The sequence below is a fragment of the Carassius gibelio genome, chromosome B10 (assembly GCF_023724105.1).
Source record: "Carassius gibelio isolate Cgi1373 ecotype wild population from Czech Republic chromosome B10, carGib1.2-hapl.c, whole genome shotgun sequence".
Classification (NCBI taxonomy): domain Eukaryota; kingdom Metazoa; phylum Chordata; class Actinopteri; order Cypriniformes; family Cyprinidae; genus Carassius; species Carassius gibelio.
In genome coordinates, this window is record NC_068405.1 from 14,121,848 (window position 1) to 14,143,019 (window position 21,172).

The window sequence follows — 21,172 nt, forward strand, 5'->3', positions numbered from 1 at the left end:
ATGGCTGCCCACTGCTCCGGGTGTGTGCTCACAGTGTGTGTGTGTGTGTGTTCACTGCTCTGTGTGTGTGCATTTCGGATGGGTTAAATGCAGAGCACAAATTCTGAGTATGGGTCACCATACTTGGCTGAATGTCACTTCACCTTCTTAACATTTAAGTGACACACGAAACATAGATTTAATTAAATGAATAACTCCTGAGGGCCATTCACATTAAGGATAGCTTTAAAGTGCTGTCAAACAATTAATCAAATTCAAATTGAATGTTTTTATTTACAAAATATTATTTAATTATTATTAAATATTTTATAAATATGTTATAAATATACACAATACACATATATACTATATAAACTAAAACTGTTATTTTTTATGTGATTTATCGTTTGACAGCACTACTATAAAGTTTTAATAATTGTAAGTATTTCTATAATTCTTTGAGAATATATCCACAACTATAATAACTGTTGGAATTGCTCTCACAATGTTTTTTTTTTTCATCAATGTTTTTCTCATAACTGCAGCTCACAGTGGTGTAGATGCTGATACAATTATAGTTATTGTTGTTGTTGTGAACAGACCTTTATTATGCCTAGAGGTTTTAGCTTTCATTGATTACAAATGCCCTCAGTGACACTGTGAGAAAAGATCAGGAAAGAGAAGGGGGGAAATACATCCCTTTGCCTTTAGGTTTCAAATAAAGATCAGTGATGGGAAAGATGGGGTCAGACCCCATGACTCATTTCAGAAGCAGTATACTGCTTCTCAACTGCCATGGTGTGAAAATGTTCTGTTCACATGCCAACATGAAACCACATTCTCATTTCTGGGATAATAAATGTTAGTGCCACAAAATTCATAAAGGATATCCTTAGTAATCAGACCACATGTTTGCATAGACATAAAATCTTAAAAGTTTAGGGGACATCTGCAGAACAAGACAAAACTCTGTGAATTGTATTATATTTTAGAACACAGAAGAAAATAGAAATGAACTTTTATAAAGACGTTTAAAGTTTAAGGTTAGTGACTAAGTGTCAAAATAGCTAAAAGGAAGTTTCACAAAGACAGTTATTGAACTGCTTGAGTGCCATTGACGAAACACTCCCTTTTTCATGACTTAAAACGTCAAAGATTTTCCGTCAATCTTGGTTTTGATTTTTGGAACTCAATGAGTTACGCAATTAAATGGAAGTTTTATTTCCACGCCTCACTGTGACTCTCGAGGTGACAGTTGCACTCCTCTGGCTGCATATTACGCCATTCTGTACGTTCTCTGCTGAACCACAGGAATGAGAAAAACACGATGGTGACAGCATGTTTTGTTATGCAGTTTCTGTTAGGACTCAGGCCAAGAACAGGCTGGCAGGCGGCTCAAAGCTCACCCGGTTCTCGTGGAGTGGATTAAAATGAAGTGAATATTAACTAAACATGCTTGAGAGTGTGAATGAAAGGAGTAAGTGTGCGAAACAGAGAGAAATAGGGAATAATGCACTGATATTGAGTGTTTTGAGAGCGTGGAGGTTTGTATGTATGTGTGTATTTCATACCAGGGCATGGAATGATGATACTGAAAAAATGCCAAGACGACCCATGGACAGTTTGGTGGGGCGGGAAGCAACGGCGAGTAGGCGTTTTGGATTTGGAAGCTCGCCGCCTTGCAGGCTGGACAGGTAACAGCGATACCGGAACAAGTCCATATGAAACTGCTCCAAATTCTGCTCCCAGAGGAATATCTGAACAACAAGAAAGAAAGATCTAAAATCGTCTGTTTTGTCAGTATTTTAACATGCTCTGCACTTGTTGTTTTCTGCGTTCGCACACTGATGACGGCCCCAAAGCTGCTGACTATTAGAGTGTGGGCAGTGTTTTTAATACAGTTTTGTTTACTGGTGGAGGACGCTGGGATAAATCATTAGTCAGCAGGCCTCCTCCAAGCCAGCATGACCTGAGTCTATTCAGAGACCATGGAGGAGTAAGCCCACCTCCGCACAAACAGACGAGTACATCACATACACAATAAGTGAACAGACACATACTTACACTCAACTTTTATGTAATATCAATCAAATCACGTCAGTTAGAGATTAAACAGACAATGCAAAAATACACGGTAGCATCAGACATGTCAGAAACACCACATCTGTGAGACGTGTCCTAGTAAACAAATTAAGCAATTATTGAATGACAATTTCATCAGGGTGTGTTTATAGGTGAAGTTGAATAAGTTAAAAGTCCTAAGGCAAAGCTTGCTTTATTTATGGCATTATTTTTGGAGGAACCAGTGGCAAACAAGTCTCACCAGTACTTAAACATAATTCTAGACACCACTGACTCTCCGATAATGAGCACGATTTAAAATCATCAGAAAATCAGAAATTCATATGCAGTATGTTCATACCTGCTCTAGGATAGTCTTCCTCTTCTTCCCATCAGTGACGGCAGAGAGCTGCATTTCGCCCATCTTCTTCATTTTCTCATCCATGTCGATCTTTTGTTCAAGCTTCTTGATCTCTGAGCGCAGCAATCGTACGGTGTCCTCGCGGTGGTGCTGACGGGCGACGGCTGCGGCGCAGGCTGAGTGGATCGCGGTTATCCAGTTTTCCAGCTCGGTTTGACCTGATGTCTAAAAAGAAGTGAAAGAGAACATCAGTTCTTATCACTATAGAATGCCCAATGGAAGTTTGTCCACAATGAGCAAAACGTGAAGGCAAAGTATTTAAAAACTGGTACTCCTTATATATACGTAAGGTTATAAACATCACTATTAATATAATATAATTTAAACAAAATAGCAACACGGAGATTCTTTCAGCACCAAATGACAATCACGTAGATTTGACTGTTGGGCCTGACGCGTTAACCTTTAAGAATGTCACCTGGTAAGCAGGATGTTGTCAGCTGTCACAGAATAAAATGTCACTGAGACACACAGAAATTCAGAAACACTGTTCAGTAGTTTCGAATGATACATTGGACCATGAGCATTGGTGCGGTACAATTCTATATCAACTGTTGTCATAAATGTGAGGACAAAAAAATAATCAATGGCTTTAAATGCTCCCCTGAAGAATTCAAGTTGATAGGAGTCACTGGAATCACTTGAATATTAATCTTTCGAGATTCAGACTGTCCTACCTGGAAGAGGAAGGCATCTCCCAGTGCATTGCTCAGACAAAACACAAAGTCTTTCTTGGGATGTTCTGGGACAGCCTGAACAATGCTGTTCTCCACCCAGACTGCATGTTTGTGGATGCTGTTGTGGTCAATCCCTGAACGTCCATCCGTTTCGTAAAAAAACAGAGTGCATCCTTGGAGGATAAAGTGAAAAGGAAGATAAGAAAACATGGAACTGTGAATGTAAAACAAGTTTAAGGATTTGATTAATCTACACCAATAAAAATAGGAAAGTTTGATGACAAATTTTTTGTAAACTGTATTGTCTCAGATGCTATTCTGTGTTCTTTTTACATTAACAATTTCAGTAAGAAACTGCCCAGAGCATTAAATTAGATTGTGATTGAATACCCATGGCAAGACTACGAACATGAAACCGTCTGAATCAAAAGCTCAGAATATGAAAATAAATGTATTAGGGTTTGATGTGTTTACCCTGGTGAGAAATAGCAGGTGCATGATATTTTGTAACTGGTGCGGGGTCAAGGAGTTGCAAAATGTAAAATGCATCACATTCAAATGTAAGAGGTCATCCAGGTTAACAATGCACAACGTATTCATTATTTCCACCTTTTTCTGAGTAACATGGAAAGACTTTAAGGATAAATCAGAAATAGCAAGTAGCACTATGCTATTCCAAACATATCACCTTTGAGTGATACCCAGTACTGTTTCCATTTCCTTTTCGCTGCTGGCTCCACCCTCTTATTCTTTTTGTGGCCCAGGAAGTTCTTCACAGCCAGCAGGCCGGCCTTCCGCACAGTGCCCTGCACCGTGCTAATTAGAATGTCTGAGGGGTAAATGGAGCTTAGCGTTCCACTGCTCCTCTCATCGCTAGCAGCCGAAACTGCCTCTTCGAGGCAATCCCATGTCTGCCGGGAGTTCAAGTCCAGCTCCTGACGGAAGTTCTCGTAAACGCCTTGATCTCCACCCGGTTGACGTTCCCGGTCTCCTCCACCTCCGCTGCTACTGCCGCTGTCACTTCCCGCAAAGATGCTTCCGCTAGCAGTAGAGTAGACAGAGAAGGACGCAGACATTGCCTTGCAACGGCGTGAGGAATGCTCGACTTCAGCTGCGCCTCCGTCAATACCGCTGTCTCCATACTCGCTGCCCTCACCGGCCGTGATATCCTTCATGCAAACAGAATAGGTTACTGGAGATGAAAGACGTCACTCCCTCTACAGTTACGGCTACATCCTCCAAACAAGAATTCCCTCTCAGAATTTCACCCTAAACAATAGTGTGACATTTCATAAAAATTGTAATGGAAACTATCTTCCATTGAGCTGCTAAATGGCTCTTTTTCTTTCTTCTTTTGACAGGTACAAAGAAAGAAACTAATCTGTACTTGTTCTCTACTTGTTTACCTGTGCATAAAAGAGGAACAGAAAGAGGAAGACAAGAAAGTGCAGCTTCCCTTTGCCGACACAGAAACACTGAAGTTCCTCACAGGTAGATCATGCAGAGTATCATATTTTAAAAACACTGAGCAGGTGTCCAATGTAGCTGTCAAAAGGTATGAACATGACTCAGGGAACATCTGAATTGTCCTGTGAGACCATTCAAAGTCGGAAGCTCTTTGGCAAACACAGACAGTTCAGATCACATCAATAATGCACAATCACGAAAGTTAAAAGCTATCTGAATTTAGTTTTAGAGACCCTAGAGGGTTTTATCTTTCACATTTTATTAGAGCTAAAAGTAGAGGAGATTTTAAATTAAAAGAGTTTTCTTAGAGAATCCCATAATTCTATTGCTCTTTGTCCATTTGTTGGGTTAGCTACTTAAAAACTACCAACTAGGTTCTAAAATAAATGGACGACAATAGATAAATTGAGAAGCTCGGAAGTAGGCAAAGTGGTCAAAAAACACGATTCTTAATAATCTGGAGATACTGCAGATAAATCACTGCCTGTCTTTATTTTCAGATGATTTGGAAAAACCATGAGTCAGAGCATAACTCACATGCGTTGTTTGTGCCCGCCGTCCCTGCATACGTGAGCAGATGGTAGTCTGGTGATTGGAGCGTCCTTCCGACAGGCAGTGAGAACGACGACAAGGAAGAGTGTATGCTCCATATGCGTTCCCTTCCTCCTCCGCAGGAGACAAGATCTCACCGTTCATTACACCCCCCTGCTTCCTCTCAGGATTGTGACCATTATAGAGATGGTGGGAGCCACGAAGAGGAGGTAGCCTCTGTGTGCAAAGTTCGTCTAAAGAGTTGGCTCTCTCTCCTGAGTGACTCTCAAGTGTCCGTGGGCTGGAGGTGCGACGGCGACCTCCACAGTTGGTGAAGCCTTTGTCTTCTTCCTCATTTGTCCCTATAATCTCCTCTGTGCTTGTCAGATGCTCTTGGCTTAGATCCGACAAGGAAAACTCCATGGAATCCTCTCTCCACATGTCAGCAGATTTGGAGCGCTTCTTCATAAAGCTGCCGCCTTCCCGAGGACCATCTCTGGTCCTCTGAAGATACGTGTCCTCACCTGTGAAAAGTCCTTCATAATCACAATTGTCTGCCACCACTGTGTCCAACTCCACTCCGTCTTCAGAGCCTGGTGTGGTGGTAGGATCCCCCATGTTGTCGTGGAAGGACATCGGCCGCAAGTTCATGGCCATCTTATCCACCCAAATGGTGCCTCTATAGCCCTCCAACGCATTCTTCTCATTGAAAGGTTCCAGGCCATTTTCACTCAGGGATTGTGGAATGGAAGGGGTGCTGCTTGATTTTGTGCTGGTCTCAGAGTTGCGGTGTTCAGCCTTGCTGGATGAGGCATGACGTGATCGTCGAGACTGCTTGTTAGAGATGCGAAGTGATCGGGTCATGTGCTTTCGTGAGAGATGGCCCTGCCCCTCACCGTAGTAGGCGTGGTCACCATTTTGGCTCTCTATGTTTCCCATTGTTTAACGTCTGTGGAAGACACAACATGGGTTAGAAATAGGACATGTCACTGTCTACACAGATGAAGAACTACCAATCACTAGCAAGATGCCTGTACATGCCTGTGTGACATTTAAAAGATAGATTAGCAAGTATTGGGGCTCTCAAACCTGACAGACCAGCAAACACCACATTCTTCCAGATATGCTTTTTACTTTAGAGACCATAAAAGACTCATGCAGCTCCAAAGCAACATACCTGCTAAGTTCATATAAGAGGGTAAATGTATTTACAGTGCTGAAAGACAAAGCAACCGAATAAAAGCTGATCTGCCTACAGAAGAGAAATTTAGTCTCACCATCTCTAAAAGTGAGAGCTGAATAGCATGTGCCCAGAGCCTAATGCCAGAAATATCTCTGACGCACACAAAGACACAAAGCGAGAGAGTGAGTAAAGGAGTGAGATGTGAAACCTCTCAACCCCCTGTGGTGGGAGCATCAGAGGATTTTTAAAATGACCTCCATTAGAGAGTTCACCATTTGTGTATCTCAGCTATAACCTCTTGAAATTGTTGGAACGGTTCAATTAGGGCAACATTCAGACAAATTAGTCCTAAGAAAGAAACAGGAAATCATTATAGAAATCCACTGTGTACAGTTTATAGCGTTATTTTTATTAAATCACTGTGGCACGTAAAAAAAAAAAAATAGTCATGAGAGATATTTGGTCTGTTCCAAAACTTTTAGAAGCAGCATTTTTAGGCATCATGGGCACACTCCTGACATGAAAGCTGCCCAGAGTTAATCATCCGGCCTCGTAATTTCTCACGATACCTAGTTTGCACAAGCAATAACAGCCAATCCCACAATGTTCTTGTTCTAATTCCCACTGTGATGAGTTTGGGAAAAAAATGTATTCCAGATGCTAAGCTAGGTGAGAGAAACACTGATTACTAATAACTTTAAATACTTGATTCAATGATGTTTTAACCAAATTATGTTACTGAAAGTAGTAATTAATTGGATCATTTTGCCCAATATTTATGAGTGCTTTTTAGAATATCATATCGTTAACTTAGCAACATGCTAATGAACTAAATTGCTGCAGTTGGCAGCGAGGTAGCTCACAAGTTTTTGAGCTGCCTCAAAACCATGATTCCATTGTGTTAGTACATGACATCATTGTATATAAGATCGGCAGTAGTACCTGAGGCAGAACCAGTGGATCAGATGCATTTCAAGACAGCCATGTTCCTATTTATTGACCTCATGGTCCTGATCAGCCTTAAGGCAGTTTTCTCTGGAAAAGAAACATAACACAGATTTTAAACAAAGGAACAGTGGAAGATTAAGTCTAGACACAAGGATAGCTTGGATAGCTGTTCATAAATAAAGTTTTGGGTTTCTAAGTATGCAAAGGGTGGATTACAAGACACATATGAGAACATGACAGCTCACCTGTTCCAAGGTGCGGTCACAAAAACATGCATAACATTAATACAACAATACTTCTCACACCCTCTCTGCTGAACAAGAGGAATCATTTTCTGAGATTCGTCTCATTTCCTTTAGCCAACAATACAGTAATTATGGCTTCCCAGCAGAATTCTTAAAGCTGAAGTTATATGTTCTTCAATGCTAGTCTGACCTAATTTGGTCTAATCCAGAGAGAAGAGCAGAGAGAAAGTCTCATATCCATACTGCAGCAGGTATAAATATGAGACGATGGTTCAGACTACACACTTGAAGCACACTTTATGGATTAGTCTCAGAATGGCACGGTCACTGTTCCACTAAGCAGGAGATAGAAATAAAGGAAAAGGATTCCCTGTCATTACAAAACATTGGACTTGTATAGAAGGACATATTCAAGCCATATCTAGAATCATGAGATGAGCTCTTTTGACTAAGACAGCGTTGGCGAAAATCTAGCAACGTTTACATGCATAAAAACCACACAAACCTGGTTTTTACTGACTGCCAGAGGGTTTGTCATTCAAAGCATTGTGTGTAACAGAAGCATGTGCCCATGTGTTTGTTGGGGTCAGTGTGTATGTTTCTGGATCACATCCAGCTCCAGCAGTAAGGGTCAACAAGACCTTAAGGCCAATAACGTGAAAGATAGAGACCCATCTGATGATGTCTATCCTCAGGACGACAACTGGCTGTTGTGTGTATGTTTGTTTGTATACATGAAAGTAGTGGTAGAAAAACTCAGGACTGCACTGCAGTCTACTTAACCTTGCTATAGAGTTACATAAACTAGAGTTGACCCCATTTTTCGCTGTAGTTCACTTGTTTCGCAGCTCCGGCCTCCCTTCTCTTCTTCCTGATCCAAGCCTCATCCTTCATGCTGCTACCATTAGATTTGCCCTCCACATGATATTTAAGCCTTTATATCAGCGATTCAAGTGTGATGTAAAACTTTGCGGTGGAAAAAAACATCTTCAATAGCGAAGGAAAGTTAATGGGTTTTTCAATAGCTTTAAGCTCCCATTTCATGCTATTCTTAGAGTTGCATGTATTACGTAAATCTGCTATCCTGTCAGCCTTATTTAAAATATATATTTTACAGGAAATGCTTTCTTGCGCAATATCTGCTTTGTTACTCATAAACTGTTTAATGTTCCCCTTTTCCTAGCATGACAATATACAGAGTCTTTTAACCACATTTGAGCTAAAAAGAACAACTTGAGACCTTTTTGGGTCACATTTTATGAAATGCAAGCATATGGGTGCAATCAAATTCTCATGGGAAGTTGGTATTTATGAGTTGAGAAGCTGTGATTATGAGGTCAGGAGTGTTTAAATCACTTTGGTCAGAGCAAGATGGCGATGTACAACAAGGTTTTTATTTAACTATACTTAAATAGAATGATAAATTAATTGTGTGAAATGTTTTTGCCCTTTTGATGTTTTATTAGGGCTGCAGAATGGTTAATTGCGATTAATCGCATTCAAACTAAAAGTTTGTTTACATACTACTATATGTGTGTGTACTGTGTACATTTATTATGTATATATAAATACACACACATACATATATATTAAAAAGTATATATTTATACTTGTATTTAATTTATATAATATATGAATAAAAATATTTTATATATTAATCTAACATGTTTTTTATAAATATATATGTGTGTCTCTGTGTGTGTGTGTGTGTGTATTTATATATACATAATAAATACACACAGTTCACACACATATAGTATGTAAACATAAACTTTAATTTTGAATACGATTAATCACGATTAATTGTTTTTGCAGCACTAGTTTTTATTAAATTCTGTCGTTATTTGCACATCCAACTTAGACACAATAGATGCAGCATCTAAAACTAGCTGCTATATTTTCTCACTGAAATGCCCCCAATTTGGAAACCCTGGCTCAAAGAAAATTTGTAATTATGACATTGTGGTGGCATTCATGTGCATTCAACTTTTCATGCATTTTTTTGATGATTCCAGTCATTCTGGAAAATCAAAGCTGTATTTAAATGGAAATAGCTGCTCATGATGGCCGCCAACTTCCCTTTCCACTGTCTGTTTCCCCTTTTAATGTGGGCTGTGATAGTATATACGCATATGTGCGCTAATCAAACACAGATCTATTACCATATGATCTGATTCCATTAAATATAGAATCTTCGGCTTTGAAAACATACTCCAGATGGAATATCTCAGCAGGGATCTACAGTTAAAATGTCAGTGCAGTCATAACCAAAAGGTTAGTGAAAATCGATGAGAAATCCGTGATCCCGATGAGCGGAGTGGCAAACGTGAGTCAGCGAATGAACCGAGCGACCTGCTACCCACTCTCTCTCCCTCTCTCCTTCTCCTCACCTACGTGATGCTGGGATTCAGCGGTAATAATATGTGATAAATCTCAGGGTGACGACAATATACTCTCTGCTAGCACAAACACAATGTGACGATTACTACGTAAAACTCAAAAAAACGTGAGATAAGATGCTCGTATGTGTTGTTGTTGTTGTTTGTGAATGCGTTAGATGTTTTGTTTGTCTCGGAGCCGGACGTCTCCTGCAGGGCGCAGGCAGGTGGAGAGGATGGAGGAAGGGTGTGTGGTGGTGGAACGGCCTGCTGGGCTTTGCAGTGTCTCACTGTGAAACTTTAATCACAGGCACTTAGGAGGACACCTCCTCCACTTCACGTCCCTCACTGTGAAGGATGTGCTAGCCTGAGCTGCGTTATTAAAGCACACACACACAAACACACACCGTGAGGAGGGCGTGCATTGTAATGGAATAATGAAACGGACTGACTCTACCGAACGTCCCGCTTTCTTCCCTCAGACACTCTTTTGTTTGAGGAGAAAGAGAGGCTGTAGAATAGATCACCAGCACGAGTCGACTGTTAAAAAAGCATGTTATCACAGCTTTACTGTCTTTAGCTTTCTCAAGCTACTTCTCGCCAATACAGTCCTACAGGTGACAAAACACTCCCAATCTTTATGAGGAATATGGCAGCTAATAAAGCAGTTTATAGTAGCGCACAGTAAGCCTGGAGTGGACAGATGGTAGGAAGGTATAAGTGGGTGTGAAACGGATAAAACTCTTTGAAACAAAATTCAAAAGTGGAGCGACGAGTCACAAAATATACAATTACTGAAGTATAGTCATCTGAAATGTCTCCTTTTATCACATTATAAATTATTAAAGCACAGACAGGCCAGCTTGAGAACAACTACAGCCAAATCCCAGCCTTAATTAACTTAATTCAGTCAGATATTCTTATATAAATATAAAAAAGCACTGGGAGGCTCTTATTAGACATTTATTATGGAAGAGAAGATGCTCACTAGACAAAGAAAAGCAATGGGTGAAGACTAATGTAAGTGAGGGGGAAAGCAAACACAAACCTGCTCCCATTAGTCCAATACTTAGTCTTTTTGTTTCTCCTGCTTGTCTTTAAGGCCTGGGGCAGAAGAGCAAGGCTTAAAATCTCCCCAAAGCCCAGCACTGCTGCGCTGAGTTGAGGGAGACTACGGGGCTTTTAACTGCACACCCAGACAGACAGAAGGAGAGCGAGTGAGCACAGGAGAGACTGGATTAGAAATGCTCCATTGTTCCCTCAGATGGAATCTGTCATTTTGCATGTGCACAATCTACTCTTGTTAGTATAATTGAGAGAGCGCAGACAAAGACACAAGAATAATCACTGCCCACACTCTCTTTGTCTGTCTCTGCTGACTGATTACCCCATAGATACTAGTGCTGGCCCGTACAGTACAGCACAGCTTTGCTATGATAATATACTAGATGTTACTTGGCCATTTGTTTTCTAAAGACCATCTCAGTAGCAACAAAAGTAGCAAATATTCCAATATTTTTGTGAAAGTTTGATTCATCAGTTCTTTCACATCTTTTTTTATGATTTGAGTTGTTATGTGATATTGATGCATAGAGTAATGTTTTTTAAATACATTTATTCAGCAAGGATGCATTAAATTGATCAAAAAATATATACAATTGAAAAAATATATATAATTGTTTCCACAAAAATACTAAGCAGCTGTTTTCAACACTGATGATAATAATAAGAAATGTTTTTTTTATCATTGAGTCAGCATATTAATGATTTCCGAAGGACCATGTGACACTGAGGACTGGATTAATCACATTTAAAAAAAAAAACATTTATGGTGTTTTTGATCAAATAATTTCAACCTCAACCTTGTTGAGCAAACTTCTTTCAAAAACATTTTAGAATTTTACTGGCTACATCTTATGTATACATATTCCCCCGACTCAAACTGACAGCTATACTAACAGCATGCAATTATACGAAAATCATGACCAGTTATTTTATATATTCTACAGAAATCCACAGAGGTTTTCGCTGAATATTGTGGTCACAGTTTTCATGTAAATGCTGTAATGAAATTGTGAGCTGAATGAATCCCAAAATAGTATAGAATGTCACCAGCACAAAAACTTTTGCTTTGTTTTGTTTGTATTTACAATCACCATGTCTCTTCTGACTGACTAGCAATAGGAGAGAAAATAGCTTGTTTGTTCCTGCCACAACGGCCACCAAATATTTGACACTTTTAACACAGTCCCCACCCATACACACTTCCCTCCAACACCCAACAACACACACAAATTCTCAGGTGTCAGATAATAATGCCTCTTTCCCTTAAGTCCTCTATTTCTGCACTGACATCTTTTTTCTTTTTTCCTTTGTGTGGTGTGATCTATAGGTGGACTTCTTTTATTCTTTCTCTTTTATCCTTTAACCACCTTTGTTTGAACAAGGGAAACACATTCTCTCTCTTCCCGTCTGCTCCTCTGCTTTGTTTTCTGTTCATAACAAGTGTAGTTCTGCTTAGTCAACACGCCTAAGAACTATTTTACAAAAACATGTTGAACAGAACTTGAGATGAAAACCCAGCAGGTCATTTTCCAAACAGTGCTTCGAGCGTTTCACGGGAGCTCCATAAATCCATTCCCCCTGTAATAGTGTTGACCTTTTTCTTTGTGCCTGGGAAACCAATTTAAGATCCCTCTAATAGTCCATCCACATTCACTGCTAATTGGCGTATGTCTCTTTAAACAATACCCGAAATTCTGAGCACCCAGAAACCCACCCTGCCCACGGGCTACTATCCCCATTTCACACATTTTTCCACGGATTCCTGACAGGGAATGAGCAACTTAGCTTGAGATGAGAGGGACTTGAAAGCCACGATGAAACACTCTTAGGAATAATGGAAAAGAAAAAGGAGTGACAGAGAACAAGAGAGAGCCTGACAGTGAGAGGGGTTAAGAAGAGTTTAAAGAGGAGACTTCATAAGAAGCTTATCACCACAGGAACCGAAGGACACTTCACATAGTTGTGATACTTGTATCAACGCATGGAAACCTTATCCACACCAGGATGGAAAGATTAACATCGTTTTCAAGGAAAGAGGGAGAAAAACAAGCACCTAGAAATATTCACATCGGTTCAACGTGAAAATAGTGTTGAATAACGTCTTGATAAAGTTCATATAAACTTCTATTTTAAAAATATATTACAATGAAACATTAATATAATATAATATAATATAATATAATATAATATAATATAATATAATACCTATTTGTTATATTATATTATAATAATTTCTAAATAATATTAAACGTTTATTAAAACATTTATATATATATATATTGATGATATATTTAAATTTTTCAATTGTTTTTGTATTTTAATGAAAAAATAGATTACCATTTTTTAAATCCATAATTTAATATTTAGTTTATTATCCTATATTACATAAACAATAAATCTAAATAAAACTGAAGAGAAGTGAATATGTACATTTTTGTAGAATTTTTTTTTTTAATGCAGTGCTATTGAATTGTGGCACTTCCGTCTGCCTGACCCGGGGGTCATTTCCTCCTCACATCCCCCCTCTGCTCCTCATTCTTTCCTGTCACCTCTTTCCTATCCATAACAGTGTCACAAAGGCCCCCGAAATGTAATAATCTTTTTTTTTTTCAGTTCTAACACCCATCTCACATTCAACATCCTTAAAGTCCGATATACCTACAATAGCTCAATCATTCATTTCAAACTACAACAAAAAAGGTTGAACGTTTCTCCAATTAGCGAAAAAAGGAAGTCCTATTGTATAGCCTTCAGCATGACAGCATCGGTAACCATTTCCATAGGACTAGTTCTTAAGACCATCAAACGACAGGAGATACGAACTGTCCATTAATCCAAATGAAAGGACAGGACTCCTCCATCATGTCCCTCGGCTCTTGACCGTGTCTGTGCTCCGCAGAGCTCAATGAACCTGTAATGAGAGGCGGACGCCAGTGACTCTGACAGCCCCCCCCCCCCCCCCCCATCTACCTCAGACAATCCATCTTTTTGTTTCTAATGTGGCATTGTCATTTTTTATGTTATAATGTGATTGCTTCTTTTATAAGTACAACAACAAATATGGCAAACACTTTTTTAAGCCAGTGGTAAACATTATATAAAAAAGTAAATTGGTTCATAGCTTTAAATCTATAATGTGACTTCATAGATAATCTGTCTGCCATCGGTCAGAGCGGAGGAGGATTGTGGCTTCCTCTGGGACCACCATACCGGTTTCCTCTCTTTTGTTCAATAACGCACCATGACCTGGAACACCATGTTATCTCTGCCTTTCAGACGTGTTAATGATAGAGTGATGATGAATGAACAAAGAGGAAAGAATGATAATATAGCAGAGTGACATCCCATGCTGATCAGTTTGACATCAGGTTGTCAAAAAAAGGTAGATAAAGAAAAGAAAAATAAATAAATTAAAGTTAAATTTTAAATACATTAAAAAAAAAAAATGAAAAAGAATGTGGATTTCAAAAAGTGGATCAGGTGTGTTAAAATCAAAGTCTGTAAAAAAAAAAAAAAAAAGGTTCATGGATTGGTTCACATGTGTACTGTAATCTACAAATGTAAACCTCAGGTTGACATCATATAATATGTGGCTAAGTTCCTTTCGAAATCCTTAGGGGGTATCTTGTAAATCTTTCTCTTTCAGAAGGCTGCTGACCTGGGGATGAAGTTGGCTCAGGACTAGCCCTATCGTGTCTCATATAAACCCCTCTCTAAGTGCAGCGGTCATACTGTCTGCTCCTCAAAGGCTTCCTCATCTCCAACACAGAGCTTAGCACATCTCGTCTGCTGCTCTCATTCAACCCATTTAAACCTCTCTGAGGGGGAGACAGACTCTGCTGTTCCAGAATTATTCCGGTAAAATAAGCTAACCGAGACCCACTGTGGGGAGCACATACACTCTCAGGGGACCCAAAAACACTTTCTCTCAATGTCTGAAGTCACATTCATCTCTCTGATCTGGGCTTTTGTTGACAGTGCATTAGTGAAAAGTCATTTGCAAAGCGTTCAAGCAAAAGTGCTGAGATATTAATACGTTATTTAATTTTATTTTAAATGTATTTTTATTTTGTATTTTTATTATGAATTTTTATTTTTATTTTTTATTTTATTTTATAAATGGAACTTTATAACTATAGTTGTTTTTTTCTATTCAATTAAAATCACCGATATGATATATGATGGGAATATAGTGACTGTTATTTACAAAATTCCATATATTCATAGTTCCATATTAATGCGAGTTGCTATGTTGCTGGGCATCAGTAAACAGTATTAACAGAACATCTGTGTTTTATAATCCTTTTGCAGGTGCTGACATTTTCTACAAAGCAGCAAGTCACTTGAGACCATGTGTTACAGTGGTTTTACCTCCACTTCATAACATCACCGCTTACCCACAGTGAAATCACTGTAACGCATGGCCTCTCCTGGCATTTTGCTTCATTTTTTCAGGTGTGTGTGAGATTCATCATTATGGTCACACTCATGTCTATATTCTGATTCCACACCAGCACACAATTCATCGCCATCATCCTAATTCATCTAGATGCACCAGTCATTATCAGGTTAGAGGCAGTGAAGTTGGGGGAAATGGAGTGTAAATGGGGCTAATTTGTGTCCTCTGTCTGGGGAAAATGGAGTGATGACATGCAGGAAGGGAAGAGGGGGAGGAGGGCTGCAGATGGGTCCTCTCGCTGATCAGAGGGGAGAAATGTTTGGCTGAAGGGCTCACGATTTACACACTTCCAATGACACGCTTGAACAAAGAGTGCCAGTCTGGGGGAAAGAGAGAGAGAGATGGAGAAATCGACAGGGCAAGAGACAAAAGCATGAATGTGGATGAGCATGTCTGATTCTGCTGTGTTTTCTTTTCTTATTCAAAGCTAAAATATCAAAATAGAAAGAGACAGTTTTTAAAATGTATGTTGAGGTCATCCTGGGAAAAGCCCTAATATGTTCTTCAACTCTAATATATATAATAAAATAATCATGAGGCATATCAGACATCATAAATGTCCAAGGCATTTTGTACAGCCATATATATATATATACTGTGCCAGACTATCAGTGTTTCCAACAAAAGTGAATTTCCCATAATTCATTATATGGGGAAAGATGGAGCGAAAATAGTGGATTTGTTCACAGCTGCAGATACTTATGTGTGATTTTACATACACTTCATGAACTGATTAACAACAACAAAAAAAATCTACTTCAGATCAGATCATTGAGACTGATGCACATTACTCAAATTCTCACATTTCTCATTGCAACATGATAAAAAATAAGGATAAAATATTTAATAAATTCAAAATAAAATGATAAAATCAAAAAAGGCTGAATAAATAATTGATTGCAACATATAATGAGAAATCTAACAAAACAAAACAAAAAATGGTTTATTGTAATATATATATATATATATATATATATATATATATATATATATATATATATATATATATATATATATATATATAAAATAATAATAATAAAATAAAATACTACTTGAGATCCAGTTGTTAAGACTTGTGCGCATTTCTCAAATAATGAAAAACCACAAAAAAAAAAAAAAAACTGGTTCACTGTAACAAAATAAAAAATAAAACAATAAAATAAAATGATTCACTACAAGAAATAAAAATCATTTTTTTCCAGATTTCTACCACATCCAAAAAATGCATTAGATGTATAAAGATGCTTTTTATTACAAAAAGAGTACTACGGTCAGATTGAGGCCCCATCCACATGGAGACGCGTTTCTGTGAATAAATTTTTTATCGGATAGGCGTTTCGTCCACACTGATCCGGCGTTTTCATCAGGTGAAACCGCTATTTTTTTGAAACTGGGTCCCAGAGTGGATAAATTTGAAAACGCCGTCTTTGCTTTTCGTCTGGACGGCTAATCCGTATATTTTCTTAGACGATGACGTCATCAGCCCACGTCTCCCCCCTAGTCAGACACCTCTACGTCACGTAAAAGCAACAAAAACATGAACAAACACTGAACGATTGTCTTTTTATTAACTAACATTAACACTGATTAATAAATGTATTGTTCCATGTTCGTTTGTGTACCACGCGCAAGGTTTATGAGCATAGTCCAAGTCTTCTTCTCTGTTTTTAGTGTATCTCTGTGGCAGAATTACAGCGCCACATACTGGTCTGGCATGTATACTACATCATTATGCGGTTTCGTGTGGACGCGGATATTTCTTGAGACGAGGAAAAAAAAAAGATCGGATTGGGGTAAGCTCCGTCTCCGTGTGGACGGGGACTCAAACCGCTAACTGAAATGCCAAGACACCAAGTCATATCTCAGAGTGGAAAGAGTTGTAAAGATCACAGTTTTCTTAATGTCCAGTCTGTAGGTCCATGGCAAGCTCAGGCTGAACTAATTCTCAGCACACACATGGGTATCTTGTATCAAGTGTTGTGTGAGAGAATGGCCACTAATGCTGGCAGTTCACACATCCAGAACGAGCACACATACTCATAGCTTTGGGATTCCTGCTGCTGACGGTGAATGAGAGGTAGGATAAGACTTTGGCTCGAAGCCAACAGCTCTTCTCGTCTGGCAGGAAGCCCCAGTGGAAAGGAAAAGAGGGGTGGAGGAGGCACTGAAAGCCACACACAAGGTACTCTACAGCCCCTTCTCAGCACACCTGAGACCAGCGGACAGAAACTTCAACAGCTGATGAAAACAACCTACAAGCCCTGACAGGTCTGGAGAGAGGAAATAAGTGTGTTCATAAGGCCTCAAGCCATCTTTTAAGACCTTAAGAGACTTCATTTGGAAAGGAGGGGTAATCTTGAGTGCAGGGGTTCTGTAATTCTCTCATTCTGCCACTCTCTTATTCTCTAGCTTCATTTTTTTGCACCTGCGTCAACAAGCAGAACCTCACAAACAAAGTGCCCCTTCAAGAAATGAAGGGAGAGGAAAAAAAGGGCAGGGAGTTGAAAGACTTGAGCTTTTGCTTTGGGCCCTGAAAGGACAGGAATGTCACACGCAAACAGAAGACAGACAGAAAAACTACAAAAGCAAAGACAGAATAAAAGCTCTTTAGAAGAATAGCTTTCCGACTATTCATTCATTTCTTTCTTTTTTCAATTTATGTATCTCTCTAAAATTTAAAGTCAAATTAAAAGTCAGAGGCTAACCAGTAGTGCTGGATAAAGCCAAGAAAGATCTGTTCAAAACAAAAAAAAAGTTATTCTTTATACCTTATATTGTATATTCGTATTGTTTGAATGCAAAATATAGAAAATACGGTTATTTTTGCTACATTGTTCTATTCTCTTTTACAAGAAGTAGAACTATCTTTAGAGGAACTATCCAAGCCCTCCATGAATGTATACTGGCTTGTGGTTATGGGTGAAAAAAGCTAGATCCCAGTGCTGGATGATTTCTATACGGTTGGAAGGCAATTAATCTTATCTCTTCATCATGATATTTTGTATGTGTGTGTGTGTGTGTCTGTGTGTGTGTGCTAGTGAGACTCAGCCTTTTACCACAAAGACACAATAGAGCTATTTCTGAAGCACAAGCACACCATCGGCCAAACCTCTACAGATCAATACCCCATTACCACATCAGTGCCAGACACTATTTAGGCTCAATTCAGAACTAGACTTACTGCTGCTGACCAACCTGTCCTTTAAAATCCACCTCCATCTCACACATGTCCTGCCAGCACACAGCCAAAAAAACCACTCACACTCACATATCCAACCATATACACTGTAGATCTCACTTTCTCCCCCTCAGCAGGCTGTGATGTCCCACAGAAGGTGTCTCATCAAAGTGCGTCAGCAGTGAACACACTTTACCAGACTGCTAATGAGAAGGCTGCTCATTCTGCCAAAATCCTGCAATTCATGAAACAGAAGTTTGCATTGATAGGATCATATCTAAGCATTTAATATACACCAGAAGTACAAATGTCCTTTCCCAGTCCACATAAATTAGTCATTTATATATTGCTATAATACTAATGCCCTATCTAGGAGAACATTAACATATGAACTCTTCTTCTATTCAGTTTGTATCGCCTTCATTGACATGCTTGTTTTCACTTTTGCTTTAAATCTCGGACAGTAACTCTTTTGCTAAACTGAACCTCCATGTTGAATCGGGCAAACTTCTGCTGACGTGAGCCTGATGAGAGCCGATGTGTGGAGCACACCTAACAAATTAGCCCGACAGACGCCCACCGACGGCAGCTGATGGCTGACCATCGGCTTGGTGTGTCTTGGGCTTAAACAACTGATCCTCTCAAATGAGCATCTATAAATAACTAAAAAGGCCCCAAAACAGAGCCATGAGGTATGCCGCAAGTGATAATGAGTCACAACCTACTATTTCTACTTTGGTTCACTAAACTTTTGGTCATAAGTGAACCTCATGGAGCGGTTGGGGGGGGGGGGGTTAAATTCTACAGCAGAATATATAGACTTAGTTATAGTTATGGTCCAGCTGAAAATAAATATTATAGCCAGGATTCAGAGATTGCATCTGTGATATTTTTAACGCCACATTGCCTGGAGGATCCTTACACCATCAAGCTAACAAAGAGAAAATGTGTGTCTCACTTCGAAGAGTGTAATCTTCCTCGAACGGGACCACAATGCCCCAGGCAGCAAGTGTGTGACTTTATATTATTGTAATCCTCTGACCCTGCTGTATGTAAAAGCCACAGTGAAGCTTCCCAGCATGTGTACTTGTGTTGCATAGAGCTGGAATAACAGAAAAAGCTTTTGCTGAAAGCAAGATGCTGCTTTTATCCACATAACCTCTCCAAACAAACAAATGGAAGAAGCTCAACAAGACCTGCACCCGCATGCCACAAGGCACGAATGAAGACACTCAGGTCTCTGCTTAAAAGAAAGCTAATTTGGAAAGTAAAATAGACCAGCATGCAACAGCATTATCTCCTTTCAGACCGAGATCAGATCTCTTCCAGGTCAGTGGAGGATATTGAGAGAGCCGATCTTTTCTTGTTGATAACCTGTGCTGAAAGGGAGTCTCTTTTGTGCTTATACTAAAAGGATGTTAGTCACAAACAGAGATGGAAACAAAGTAGATTAAGCAGCATTAAAGTGATAATTCATATTAAAATTATGTCATCATTTACATGGAACACCTTTTGATACAATAAATGTTAATAAAGTCCAGAGCTGTCAAGATCCAAACTGAATAGAAAAATACAACTACAAAAGTATCATAAAAGTAATCTTCTTAAAGCTTTTGCTGAGATCTTCCTTTGTGATCTCCAGAAGAAAGAAAGTCATACAGGTTTGAAATAACATGAGGATAGGTAAATGATAACAGAATTTTCACTTTTGGGTGAACTGTCCTTTCAAGAACTGAGTGTCTCTTTTCTTTGAGACTCTCAGACTCACACAAATTTACCTGAGCGTAAAAGCGTAACATTATTCTTGTCAATAGTCTCACTAAAGTCATTAAGTGAATGAGTAAGTAATCTGTGGTTTGCCTGCAGCTGTGTGGCCCGTCTCAACAGGCTTGTGGTCCTAAGATCTTTGAAGATTAAAGTGATCTGAAATGTGTCAGATCAAAGCCTTTATTGTGACCGGTAAATTTAAATGGTTAAACGGTTGTGGATTTTCCTCAATATATAATTGTTTGTCTTAAAGATGCTTGATATTGGTGTTAACAGTCCATTATCAACTTCCTGCACCCTCTCTCTCACACAAAGATCACCTTACTAGAGTTTAAACACACACATGGACGTACTTCCAGTTCCTTTATCCAAACTTGCACCGCCACTTTGTTTTTCTTTTGGTTTTGCAGGAATCACTTCCTTATGGAATGGGACTTCTAAAACAGTGCATTTGTGTGTGAGTCTTCCTGCCATAGGGTTAGAAATGTAATTTCACTGGTTCTACAGGATTTAGACCAGAAGAGATGTTTCTTGTATCTTTATAAAAAGCATGACATATACAAACGTCAGAAAGACCATTTACACACACCCTTAATTTAAGCATTTATTAAAAATTACAGTACTTAGAGGGAAAAAAAATACTTCACTCAATAATGTTCTATTGCTCTCCAGCCTTTTATAGAAGTTAAAGGTAAAAGGTCAGATATTGTGACCTTATGGGAAATATGGTAACATCATTAATGTTTTGTTTTCTTCTTGTACATTTTTTGAAACCTACACTGCCCACACACACACAGAATTAGTGAAATAAAG

General features: G+C 38.9%; 1 protein-coding gene across 2 annotated transcripts in view; it reads right to left on the reverse strand.

Annotated features, from left to right (window-relative positions):
• The window catches only part of tiam1a (TIAM Rac1 associated GEF 1a), a 47,986-nt gene that overhangs the window by 24,060 nt on the left and 2,754 nt on the right, over positions 1–21,172 (reverse strand). For both annotated transcript variants that reach the window (XM_052567354.1, XM_052567353.1), the window contains exons 2-7: positions 7,262–7,354; positions 5,143–6,085; positions 3,827–4,307; positions 3,139–3,311; positions 2,402–2,626; positions 1,551–1,736 (exon numbers count right to left, since the gene is read on the reverse strand). In XM_052567354.1, the coding sequence (XP_052423314.1) occupies positions 1,551–1,736; positions 2,402–2,626; positions 3,139–3,311; positions 3,827–4,307; positions 5,143–6,075 (1,998 nt within the window). In that variant the 5' untranslated portion in view covers positions 6,076–6,085; positions 7,262–7,354. The remainder of the gene's footprint in view (positions 1–1,550; positions 1,737–2,401; positions 2,627–3,138; positions 3,312–3,826; positions 4,308–5,142; positions 6,086–7,261; positions 7,355–21,172) is intronic.